The 13,210-nt window shown below is 45.2% G+C and overlaps 2 protein-coding genes across 4 annotated transcripts in view; both read left to right on the top strand.

Moving 5' to 3' along the window:
* SAP30BP (SAP30 binding protein) overlaps positions 1–5,690 on the top strand; it is a 97,234-nt gene extending 91,544 nt beyond the window's left edge. For both annotated transcript variants that reach the window (XM_082273014.1, XM_082273013.1), the window contains 5 exons: positions 100–160; positions 1,305–1,356; positions 3,325–3,383; positions 5,178–5,262; positions 5,471–5,690. In XM_082273014.1, the coding sequence (XP_082129140.1) occupies positions 100–160; positions 1,305–1,356; positions 3,325–3,383; positions 5,178–5,262; positions 5,471–5,652 (439 nt within the window). In that variant the 3' untranslated portion in view covers positions 5,653–5,690. The remainder of the gene's footprint in view (positions 1–99; positions 161–1,304; positions 1,357–3,324; positions 3,384–5,177; positions 5,263–5,470) is intronic.
* MYO15B (myosin XVB) overlaps positions 1–13,210 on the top strand; it is a 764,404-nt gene that overhangs the window by 612,807 nt on the left and 138,387 nt on the right. The gene's annotated exons all lie outside the window — the stretch shown is intronic.

Below are 13,210 nucleotides of genomic sequence, written 5' to 3'. Positions count from 1 at the left end.
ACTACTGAAGCCAAGTTTTTATGCAGGATAATATACATTTATTTTGGGCTGTTCTATACAGTTTTCTTTGCTTTAACAAATTTCCCTCTTCTTCCCCAGTATTTATGAAAAGCTCATTCAATTCTGTTCTATTGATGAACTTGGAACCAATTATCCTAAGGTAAGTGTAACTACCCTGGCATCATTGCAGAGAAAAGTGAATGCAGATATTTTACCTATTTTTACCTTTTTAAAAGAAGTAGGGAAATCAGAAAAACAAAAAATCATACTACCCTAGATGACTGCAGCACCTAGATGGCTCCCAGCTTCAGCTGTCCCCCGCCACTTCTAAGATCAAGAATGGAGCGATCAAAGGCCACTGATCGCTCAGCTCTCAGTCTTCAGGCTGCAGAGAGCTGGTGACTGTTAGTCACTGGCTCTCTGCTCTGTCTCTTCAGCAATCACTGGAGCACTGGTGACGAGTTTAGCCTGCTGTTGGCTAAAAACGGGTCACGAGTACAGAACGAACTGCATTCCTCTGACCCATAGGAGAAGTGTAGCCAAAAAAGCTTTGGCCAGAATACTTCTCCTTTTAACTGCTTGCCGACCGCCCGCCGCAGATGTACTGCGGCAGGCAGCCGCTCCCAGGAAAATCGCCGTACATGTACGGCGCTCGCTCTGGGGAGTCTAGGGGGCGAGCACTCCCGCACCCGCTCATCAGCGGGGAAGCCAATGCAGCGGGCAGGTGACTCCGATTGCCGCCTGACACCCGCGATCATTCCTCGCTGAGAGAGAAGAACAGTCAGCTGTTGTAAACACGGCCGACCGTTCTCCCTGGGATGATCACAGAGCTCATGTGATCCTGCTATATAGGATCACAGGTCTCTATGATCATTTCAGAAGCCACGCCCCCCCCCCCCCCCCCCACAGTTAGAATCACTCCCCTAGGCTCACATTAAACCTAAATTTAACATTTAATTGCTTTTAGCAACAGCAGTCAGCTTCCTGCTAATTGTATCTCTAGTCTGGTATATAATATGAAAGCAGATATGTTTGGTTGGTTTGGGGATCAGTCCTATTTATTCTTTTTGAACAAATTTATGAAGTATTCATTAAAAAAATAGTAATGTTTGTCAGGAAATGTAAATACATATACTTTCTGAGAACACCAGAGTACACTACACATGTTCATACCATTACTGAAATCTTTATACGAATGAGCCACCTAATGATCTATATTTAATAGGTTTTTATTTTATTTTTATATGCTTTGATATTGGTTGTTTTTCTATTATAATGCTCAGTTACATGTTCATTGCTTGCAGGATATGTTTGATCCACATGGATGGTCAGAAGATTCCTATTATGAGGCTCTTGGTATGTGTTCTTTCTTGGTAAAATGATACATATTCATAAATCTTTTTTTATGAATTTGTCTGTATGTGTATGTTCATAGAGATGGGCAGTAAAACATACACTATATTACTTAAAATATTGGGACTTGCTTTTTACACACGCATACACTTTACTGGCATCCCAGTCTTACTCCGTAGGGTTTAATACTGAGTTGGTCCACCCTTTGCAGCTATAACAGCTTCAACTCTCCTGGGAAGGCTGTCCACAAGGTTTAGGAGTGTGTTTATGGGAATGTTTCACCATTCTTCCAGAAGTGCATTTGTGAGTTCAGGCACTGATGTTAAGAGAGGTCTGGCTTGCAGTCTCCACTCTCTTAATTCATCCCAATGGTGTTCTATCAGGTTGAGGTCAGGACTCTGTGTAGGCCAGTAAAGTTCCTTCACCCCAAGCTCGCTCACCCATGTCTTTATGGACATTTCTTTGTGCACTGGTCCAAATAATTTGGTAGAGGAGGGATTATGGTGTGGGGTTGTTTTTCAGGGGTTTGGCTTGGCCCCTTAGTTCCAGTGAAGAGAACTCTTAAGGTGTCAGCATACCAAGACATTTTGGACAATTTCATGCTCCCACCTAAAGACATGGATGAGCAAGTTAGGAGTGGAGGAACTTGACAGGCTTGCAAAGAGTCATGACCTCAACCCAATAGAAAACTTTTGGGGTGAATTAGAGTGGAGACTGCAGGCCTTCTCTTCTAACATCAGTGCCTGACCTCACAAATGTGCTTCTGGAAGAATGGTCAAACATTCCCATAAACACACTCCTAAACCTTGTGGTCAGCCTTACCAGAAGAATTGAACCTGTAAAAGCTTCAAAGGGTGGGCCAACTCAATATTGAACCCTACAGACTAAGACTGGGATGCCATTAAAGTTCATGTGCGTGTAAAGGCAGGGGTCCCAATACTTTTGGTAATCTAGTGTATGATTTTCTGCCTATGTACACAACCTGGCTGGTTCCCAGTGATCACTTTAAAACAAACTGTATGGTTGCAGATTTATGAGCCAAAATGTATTGCTTATTAAGTCAAAAAGCAGTACTGCAACATTTCTGGTAATCATGCCCTTTTTCAATCTACTTGTACAGCTTATCACACAAGTGTATTTAATACAGGTGCCAGAAAAGGTATGCAGGGTACCTCTTGGCACCACAGCATAACCAGAATGTTTTGAAAATCACTCAACTTCCCCCCATCTACACTAAGGAATCCCCTCTGCCGGCTATTACATTTAGTGATTGAATGCAGCCAGGTTTGGCCAATCATTTTTCATGCTCATTTGATTTTTCTATTGAAGTTTGTCGAGCCAGGTGGTGCCAACAGAGCATTTCAGTTCAATTTCAGCTGACTCAGCAGGAATCGGATACATTTCGAGCCATGGAAAGGATCAGTTTTAATTTTTTCTGTCTGTCCTTATGGGGCGATTTTTCCTCATGCCCGGTGCTATGCACCACTGTCTCTGGGGCAATAAGTAAGGAGGGATCCTCCCTAGTAAGGACATGGGTACATCATAAAAATATAAACAGGATTGAAAGCCTATTCTACGTTAGTGGTTGACAATGGACATTTTGGGGAAGATTTACTAAAACTGGAGCACTCGGAATCTACTGCAGATGTGCATAGTAGCCAAATCAGCTTCTAACTTCAGCTTGTTTCGTTAAGATTTGACAAAATCTAGAAGTTGATTGGCTTCTATGCACAGCTGCCCTGGATTTTACACTCTCCAGTTTTAGTAAATCAACCCCTTTGTGTCTTTGGAAGTACTTTGACTACGTGTTGACATGTAGTTTGATGGGGCTTTAAAAATTATGTACAACTCCAATAAAACAAAAGTTGTGTTGTCTTGTTTCTTATCAGTAATTTCCCTTAATATACATGCCACTAGAACTGAGATGGCAAAGGGTTATTGTGATTCTCTTTTTCTCTTGTTCTCTCATAGCCAAAGCCCAAAAGATTGAAATGGATAAGCTTGAGAAAGCAAAAAAGGAACGGACAAAAGTAAGTAAAGAGAAGTAAAAAATAGCTCACTCTCATTCACATAGAGCAACTTGTGGCATCCATTCCAAATAACACAGAATGCCTACACAAATCCTGGAACAGGATTTGACAGAATGGCAGGGGAAAGGGATATTGTGATGCCGGAAAAGTATATAAATGCAATCTAAATGTCTAAAAAAAAATATATTTATTAAATACATCAATAAATGAACAAACAAAAACATTCTAATGATAATACAGATCATCAAAAATCCATGAAAAATTCATTAAAATTCACATTAGGAGGATATCCACAGCGTGGGTGCCAAGCAACACATATGGTACATTGGAAGTTTATTGGTTCAGGATGCCCTTCCCTACGCGTTTCAACTTTTTGAGAAGTCTTCCTCAGGGGGAATATCGATTCTACAGACTCCTTATATGGACTCAACCTGTACATATAATAAGCAAGCAAGCAAATAATCCATACAATACATGAATATAAAATAGCACTAACGAGTTGTATATTTCGTATATTGTTATGTGCTATTTTATATTCATGTATTGTATGGATTATTTGCTTGCTTGCTTATTATATGTACAGGCTGAGTCCATAAGGAGTCTGTAGGATCGATATTTGAAGAAGACTTCTCAAGTTGAAACGCGTAGGGGTGTGCATCCTGAACCAATAAACTTCCATTGTGCCATACGTGTTGCTTGGCAACCACACTGTGGATATCCTCCTAATGTGAATTTGAATAAAGTTGTCATGTATTTATTGTCATGGATTTTTGATGATCTTTATTATCATTAGAATGTTTTTGTTTGTTCATTTTTTGATGTATTTAATAAATATATTTTTTTAGACATTTAGATTGCATTTATATACTTTTCCGGCATCACAATATCCCTTCCCCCGCCCCTCTGTCAAATCCTGTTCCAGGATTTGTGTATGCATTCTAAGTAAAGATAAGTGGTTTCAGAAATGTCATGATGAGCGACTCCAGCCAACTTTTTCCTGCTTTGGGTAGAGTAGGCAATTGTTACAACCTTGGTTAGATTTTTATAGTCATTTTATGTCTCCCCACTTCCCGACCTAGAATTGTGGTAGACAGCAGCACACATATGACCTAGTGGCTGGTGCTAATCTTTTCTAATAAAATTTTGGCTGGAGTTGCACTGTCTGTGCATCTGTACTTGTTACCATATGTGACAGTTTTCCTTTCAAGCCTTTTCCTAAGCTTAGGTAGTTTATGTACAACCATCACAACCTCCAGGACCCAAGTCTGAAATCTCTGGCAGCTTTTATAGCATTGTATTTACTAAAAAATTATATGTGGATCTTTGATGTCGGGAGTCACACTCAAGGCCCCCTTAATCAAGTAAATTGCTCATCACTGCTGTAAGGTCTTTTGGTGTTGAAAATATGGATCAGGGTCTGCTTGGCTAGCTATAATATATAATATAATATTTTATATATATATATATATATATATATAATATAGCATTGAAAGCTTTTTGCTGATTTACATTTGGTATATGCAAGGGTTCTTCAAAATTTTCCACACTTTTTATTTTATTTTTTTAATACGTTTCTCCGCTATCTTCACTACAGCATGCCAACTCTTATACTAGACTTCAAGGTCAGCTGGCTTGCAAGACAGACTAGTCACATGACACTCTCAGAAACAACCAATTACTATTCCTCCAGCCCTCACTTTTTCCAACAAAAATATAGAAGTGCAGAAACATTTTGAAGACCCCTCGTAAAAGGGAATTGTTTGGTGACAAAGCTGATATGTTTGACTTTTTCAGATTGAGTTTGTAACTGGTACAAAGAAGGGTACAACTACCAGCTCATCAACTGGGACAACCAGCACCACAACTACCGCCACAGCAGGTTAGTAGCCAAAAATGTTTGTGCCTTATAAGCGCTCTAATTTTTATTATGGATGTTGTTGGGATATTGGAGCGTTTATCTCATAAATAATTACTTCTAGTAGCCCACACAAAGAAATGTTATGTTTGATGATTTGAGATTTATTTTCTGTTCATTAACATAGTTACTAATTAACAAATGCACACATTTGTTATTATACATTTGTCAGATGCACAGAAAAGGAAAAGCAAATGGGACTCCGCTATACCGATGACTACTATTGCGCAGCCAACAATCCTCACCACAACTGCCACACTGCCATCTGTCGTCACGGTAACCACTAGTGCTAGTGGATCAAGAACAACGGTCATTTCTGCTGTGGGGACTATTGTGAAGAAGGCTAAGCAGTGATTTATAGGAACACTTACAAATGAGACTTTAATGAAAAATGGTCTTTTGCTGACTCGGAAATCCTCAGTTTGGCACACAATGGAGATTTTACTGCATGGGAATGCCCACACCAGTAGCAACTGGGAAGGGAATGTCCTGTTCCCCATGTTTTAACTCTGGAGAAGACTGTCTGGAATGGCAAAGTACTTTGTGTCAACTTTATTTTTCCTGATGTAACAGGTCTTTTTACTTTTTATTTTAGTTCAAAATTAAATTTTCTATTTAAAACTTGCCTAAAGTCTTGTCACGTTATTACTTCTTTTCCTATCCCAGCGCACAGTATGCGTTTTGTAGAACTTTGACATATTGCAGTAGTCAGGACCAACACATTGTGATCTTTGTATATGTGCACATACAGAAGGCAGTCCTAATTCATCAGCACTTAAAATCTTTAAAGAGGACCAGAACCATAGAAACTGTGCTCAAAAAAAAAAAAAAAATGCAGGCAGCAGTAAAGGGCTAGTCACCAGTTTTCCCCTTTCCCCATGCTTGTTCTGCACTGTGTGAAGGTGGCCATCTTGGTAGAGGTAAGGCTTTGCTTCCACATGTCAGAACTGCCCCCTATGATTGTTTATCCGGTACAGGAATATTTAGGAAGCAGCAGGGGAGGTGCAGAATCTACAGAATGAATGAAGCCGGGGATCCTGGCACTGCAGGTCCTCAGATACAGCTTTCTCTCCAGCAACAAGAACAGTGAACAGAACAGTACTGACTTTGCCAAAGCCCTCTCTCGTTTGACAATAGCAGTCAAAGGCAACAGTGCCTGTCGCATAGTAGATATACAAACCTACAGGAAGTGCACTTTGTTTTGTTTGTTTTTTCAGGAGGAATTCAATACAAATGGTAATTCTTTCATTGGTCTTCTTAAAGAGGAACTTCCCTCTCCCCTTACTTTTTTTTTTTTTTTATGGTTTTATCTTTATTTGTACCACTGGTTGTCCCCAGGAACCACACTCACATAGCCAGGAAATCTAGCTTTGTCTGCTGTAACCTTCCCCTCTGGCACCACACTCCAGATGCTGTACTGCCATCTTCTATACCAGTCTTTCTCAACCTTTTTTCAATCAAGGTACCCTTTAAAATGTGTGCACAATCTCGAGGCACCCCATTCTAAATTATGTAAAAACTAAAACTACGGTCTAAACATAACCCAGCAACATCCACACCTGTAGGACACCAAACCTTAGTGATTTATTCTTCTAAAGCAAATACACCTTTGCACACTGATACTGACTACTATTCCAACATTTCTTTTCTCTGTCGCTCATTGACAGACGCAGTCCTCTTGATTAATATCAAATTGGGTTATACTGCCCCCTACAGGAGTAGGACACTAGGCAGAAGAAAACGTTCTGGCCACACCTTAGGGGCAGTCCCAGAGGGTATATCCTCTCCCTCCCTGCTACAGGATGTCAGTTTTTTTCTGTCTAGTCAGGAGTAAGGACCTAAGTTCCTTGCTGGGATCTTCGGTCCTGGCAAGATTTTTTTTTTAGGCACATTTTTTTTTCTCCAGTTGTTCCTGTGAGATCTTCAAGCAATTATGCTGAAACTGGGCGACGGGCTGGATGTTGAGATCCAGTGGTCACCCCAGTCCGCCTACGAGCGCGTGCAGGCCCTAGCTCCGCGCTGGGTTGGCCGCGACATAGTCCCACTGGACGGGGACTGACCCTGCGAGTTAAACGTCTCGCCAGGACGCCGACGACCAGTTGGAAACTGAGTCACGGCGTCCGTATTGGTCGACAGCCCCCCCACCTCGGTGGAGAGGGGTTCTGTCAGGAGTTGGCGGCCAACTGTTCCGGTATGGTGAGTAAAATGTTCCCCCTCTCCCCCTGATGGGTTTGTGGGTGGACGCGGGCCCCTCCCTGGGATGATCGGACCCTCATGATCCTGGATCCCCCCCTCTATCCTATAACAGGTGTCACAGATCCCCCTCTTGAGGGTGATTTAGTGAATAAGAACCAGAAGGCTTGGTTTGGGAGCTGACTATCGGAAGTCACTGTATGAGGGGCACTGTAAAGGGACCATGACGGAAGTCAGTGGCTGGCATTACTGTTAGGATGGCCATGTAAGAAGGTGATAGCATCCTACCTTATACATAAGGTTGCAATACAGGCCGATGCCTGTGCCTGAATTACCGCCATCCGCAGGCCGCACAGGCCGATAACTACCTTCCGCAGGCCGTAGCCATCTTTCCATAGGGGCTGCCATCTTGGCGTAGCCTCGTGTCTCCAGCATAGGGGCGGCCATTTTGGAAGTGACCAGCTACCTCGAGGAGTAGCATGGGAGGTGCCGGAAGGTGTGTAAAGGGGCGGAGCCGCCTCCTTTACCCGGGAAAAGGATCCAAAAGACTTCCTGTCTGTAAGAGACAGCGCTGAGAGCATGTTGATAGAAACTTCTGTGCATCAGGTGGTGAGCCTTGGGGTCTCTCTCTCTCTTTGTGGGGTCCAAAGCAGGTAACACTGAGGGGCGCTGTTGCGCTGGGGGATTACAAAAAAAAAAAAGAGAAGTTTTTTTCTTTGCAAATATTTTTTGTTTGTTTGCTGGCAAGTGTCTTGGATTAATCATGGACCCTGCCACACATGTATCCCCACCTGATCCCATCGAGGTGGCCGCAGGACCCTCCAGTGCCCCACTTATGATTGATGCATTATCAGCAGTTTTGGAGTCTTTGGTATCCCGGGTGGAGGTGGCCTGTCAGGGACAGGGGGCAAGAAAGCGACCCCTGCCTACCCCCATTTCATCTGACACTTCAGATACGGATTCTGAGCTTGTCACTGCAGCTGCAGGTCCCTCTTCTGGGGCTGCTGTCTCGGGTACGGTCTCCTCAGACAGTGAGGAGGACGTTTCTGCCTCCGCCATAGCGCAAGAAGAAGCGTTGGTGGACGCACTAGTCATGTCTGTCCGGGAAACCTTAAGTCTTGAGGTTACACCAGCAGAGGTAGCTGACACTGAAATCCCCTTTGGTACCAGCAAGCCTACCAAAATGGCGTTTTTCCCTTGCCCAAATGTTTTGGTAATCTAATTAAAGAAGAATGGGATCGTCCGAAACGAACCCCTGCTATTTCCAAACGCATTGCTAGGCGTTATCCGTTTGAGGAATCCCTCCTTAAAAAATGGACGGTACCACCAGTGGTGGACTCACCGATTTCCAGACTAAATAAAGCCACTGTTATCCCGTTGGAGGACGCTCCGTCCTTTAGGGATCCGGTGGATCGAAAAGTGGAAGCGGAATCCCGCTCCATTTTTTCCCTGATAGGGTCAGCATTTAGGCCAGTGGTTGCCATTGGTTTAGTTTCACAAACATTGACAGAATGGACCAAATTGTTACGCCGTGACATAAAGGGGAGAAGTATCCCCCCGGCAGTATCAGATTTGCTAGAGCAGATTATACAAGGGCTACAGTTCATCTGTGACGCCGCCCTGGACGCCACTCCCTTGCTAGGGCGTGCATCTGTTTCAGCAGTGGTCCTCAGACGTGTGTTGTGGTTAAAGTGCTGGTCGGCGGATCAGGGTTCCAAAAAAGCTTTGGCTAATCTTCCTTTTCAGGGGGATCGCCTGTTTGGGGCCACCTTGGATGAGATTATAAAGGATCTCACTGGGGGCAAGAGCACTTTTTTGCCACAGACTGCTAAGGGTAAAGGACCTCGTAACAGACGAGGACCTTCCTTTTCCGCTCATAAAAAGTTTGTTCGTTCCGCTGGGGCGGGCGATAAGGCAAAGCCCTCCAAAGCCCCTGCAGGGGGTTTCAAAGGGCGCTGGTCGGGTAAACAAAAGTCCCGCTCAGCCAAACCTGAAGATAAGACCCATACAGCCTGAAGGTGCGCCCCCACCCATCTCTGGGGTGGGGGGACGTCTTCACCGGTTTCCGGATCCATGGCTTTCCAGAGTCCCGGACAAAGGGGTTCGCGAGGTCATACGGTCGGGATACAAGATCGAGTTTCGATAACTTCTACCGGTGCGATTCTTCCCTTCCAACATTTGACTATCCCCGGATCGCTTAAGAGCTTTGCGGGGGGCAGTAATGGACTTGATGCAACAAGGAGCGGTAGTTCCCGTTCCTTGAGCAGAACGTTTTCAGGGGTTCTATTCGAACCTATTCACAATACCCAGAGAGGAGGGCAAGGTGCGTCCAATTCTGGACTTAAGAGCACTCAATCATTTTGTCCGGGTACAAGAATTCAAGATGGAATCCATCTGAACAGATCTGGGCCTAACTTTGGAGACATCCCTGGCAAGGGTGTGTCTCCTTACGGAGAAGCTCCAAAAGATTCAGTGAACGATTCGGATGTTACTGTCCGTCAACTGGTCTTCCCTTCGGATAAGGATCCTGGGACTGATGGTGGCCTTCTTAGAGGCAGTACCGTATGCCCAGTCTCATACCTGAATTCTCCAAAAGGAGATTTTTTTCAAATGGAATCGGAATCCCTATTCTCTGGACAATCGGATCCGGTTGAGCGAGCGGACCAGGGAGTCTCTGGTCCGGTGGCTTCGGTCTCCGATGCTCAGCCAGGGGAAGTCATTTCTTCCGATAGAATCCAGGTTATCGATAAATGTATTGGAACTGAGAGCGATCAGACTTTGTCTGATTTTCTGGATCAAGCAGCTCCGGGGCAGCCCGGTTTGGATCCAGTCGGACACGGCCGTGGCTTATGTCAATCACCAAGGGGGCACCAAGAGTGCCCTGGCAGCCATAGAAGTGGCCAGCATTTTTCATTGGGCTGAACGGGTTGTTCCGGCTCTCCCCGCGATATTCACTCCGGGGGTGGAAAATCAGCAGGCAGATTATCTCAGCCGTCAGATTCTGGATCGAGGGGTATAGCCTCTTCATCCAGAGGGATTTCACCAGCTGTGCCTTCATTGGGGCACCCCGGGGGTGGATCTGTTGACAGCTCGGCTCAACAGGAAGGTGCGGAGGGTTGTAGCCCGCTCCCGAGATCCTCGAGCGGACGCAGCAGACACGCTGGTCGCCCCGTGGGGACAGTATCAGCTACTGTATGTCTTCCCTCCTCTCAAGTTGCTGCCGAAACTTCTTCGCAGGATAGAGGTGGAGGGAATTCCAGTTATCCTGGTAGCTCCGGACTGGCCTCGTCGACCCGGGTACGCCAACTTGGGCAGGCTGGTCGCGGACGCTCCTTGGAGACTTCCTCTCAAGGAGGATCTGCTGTCTCAGGGGCCGATCTTCCATCCTGCTTTACAATCGCTGGCTTTAACGGCCTGGCTATTGAGACTCAGGTGCTGAAGGACAAAGGATTGTCAACTTCAGTTATTCCTACTTTAATTAAAGCAAGGAAAGCGACTTCCAGAAAAGTCTATCATCGCACATGGAGGTCTTATATTGCGTGGTGTGAATCCCTTGGATTTCCTCCACGTGCCTATTCGGTGACCCGAATCTTGGCTTTTCTGCAACAGGGGGTTGAGCAGAAGCTGGCCTTGAGTACTGTCAAGGGTCAGGTTTCAGTGTTAGCAATTTTCTTTCAGAAACCTTTGGCTACCCATTCCTTGGTGCGGAGTTTCATCCAGGGGGTGCGGCACTTGGCTCCGCCAGTGCGCGCGCCCTTACCGCCCTGGGATCTTAATTTGGTGTTGTTGGTTCTTCAGAAACCTCCCTTTGAAAATATCAGGGAGATTCCCTTGCTTACATTATCCCAGAAGGTGGCCTTCTTGGTGGCCATTACTTCTGCACGCAGGGTGTCAGAACTGGCCGCATTATCCTGTCGTTCCCCATATCTGGTGGTTCATAGGGATAAGGTAGTTCTTCGTCCGAATCCATCCTTCCTTCCTAAGGTGGTTTCAGAGTTTCATCTGAATGAAGATATTGTGTTACCTTCCTTGTGTCCTAAGCCCAGTCATCCTCGGGAGTTTGCGTTACATTCCTTGGATGTGGTTCGGGAAATCAGGGTATACTTGAAAACTACGGACTCGTTTCGTAAAACGGATTCACTTTTTGTGATCACGGATGGCCCCAAAAAGGGGTTGCCTGCATCTACCGCGACTATCTCCAAATGTATCAGACAGACGGTGGTACAGGCTTATTCTATTAAGGGTCGGAAACCTCCGTTCCCTGTTAAAGCGCACTCCACTCGGGCGCTCAGTGCTTCCTGGGCCTTCCGCCATTAGGCGTCAGTGGTCCAGGTTTGCAAGGTGGCTACCTGGTCATCGGTTCATACCTTTACAAAATTTTATAAAGTTGATGTGATGGCATTGTCGGATGCCTCTTTTGGCCGCGAGGTTTTGCAGGCCGCAATTTGAGGAGACCGTGTGTCTACCTCAAGGGTTTTTTTCTGTTGGGTTTTCAGTTGAGTCTCATTTTGTCTGATGAGCCTTTAAAACTTCTAGTTGGCACCGGTTGGGCCTTCTAGATTGGATTTTGATTTCTGTTATCCCACCCCTCATTTGTGGCACTGCTTTGGGACGTCCCAATTTGATATTAATCAAGAGGACTGCGTCTGTCAATGAGCGACAGAGAAAAATTGATTTTTGTAAAATCTTACCATAAAATCCTTTTCTCTTAAGCTCATTGACAGACGCAGTACCCGCCCCTCTACTATTGAGTTGGGTTGGGTTAAATTCTCTGACACTGCTTTGTGACATAACTGACATCCTGTAGCAGGGAGGGAGAGGATATACCCTCTGGGACTGCCCCTAAGGTGTGACCAGAACGTTTTCTTCTGCCTAGTGTCCTACTCCTGTAGGGGGCAGTATAACCCAATTTGATATCAATCAAGAGGACTGCATCTGTCAAGGAGCTTAAAGGCCCGTACACACGTACCGATCGTCGGCCTTACGATCGGCCCTCTTTTGTCCAGGGCTGTCGGTGTCTGTTGAAAAGTGCAAAAGACTGCACAAGAATTTTGTCCGCCGACTACAGCCGACTGCAGACGTGATGTCATGTAATGGTTAACTTTCCCTGTGTTTTTCCTTTTCTGAGCATGCCCAGTCTTGCAAATCTGCGGTTTGTCGGCCGAATTCTGTACTGACTGGCGAACAATCGGCCGCTCTGGTGTCGGCATACAAAAATTTTAATGCTTGCCTGACAGATTCTTTTCAGCCGAATGTGCGCTGTCGGAGGCATCGTACTAACAAGCCTACAATCGGCAGATCGGTCGTCGGCCGAAGCTTTTCGGCCGACGATTGGTACGTGTGTATGGGCCTTAAGAGAAAAGGATTTTACGGTAAGATTTTACAAAAATCCATTTTTCTCACTCAGTTTCTTCCCCTTACTCAGCTAATGTGACCCCAGAGCTGGCAGAGAGGGGCAAACAAGGATGCTGTGCAGGCACCTGACCTCCTCCTTATCAACCAATGACATTGGTTTTTAGGATGCCGGTGGCTAGAAGCTTTGTGTAACTAAAAGGCAGGCTTCATCCATCTTCTGGCTTGTATACCATTTTTGGGCATTTTGCCAAGACAACCCTGAAGAAACCTCAGGGCACACTTATGGAAAAAGGCTATTTAATACTGATGTCATCAGATGGCCTGGCGTCTTTTCTGGGATCTTTCACCTGACCCCAGATGACAT

Source organism: Pelophylax lessonae (assembly GCF_965119305.1).
Source record: "Pelophylax lessonae genome assembly, chromosome: 11".
Lineage (NCBI taxonomy): Eukaryota > Metazoa > Chordata > Amphibia > Anura > Ranidae > Pelophylax > Pelophylax lessonae.
This window is presented reverse-complemented; position numbering and strand designations above follow the sequence as displayed.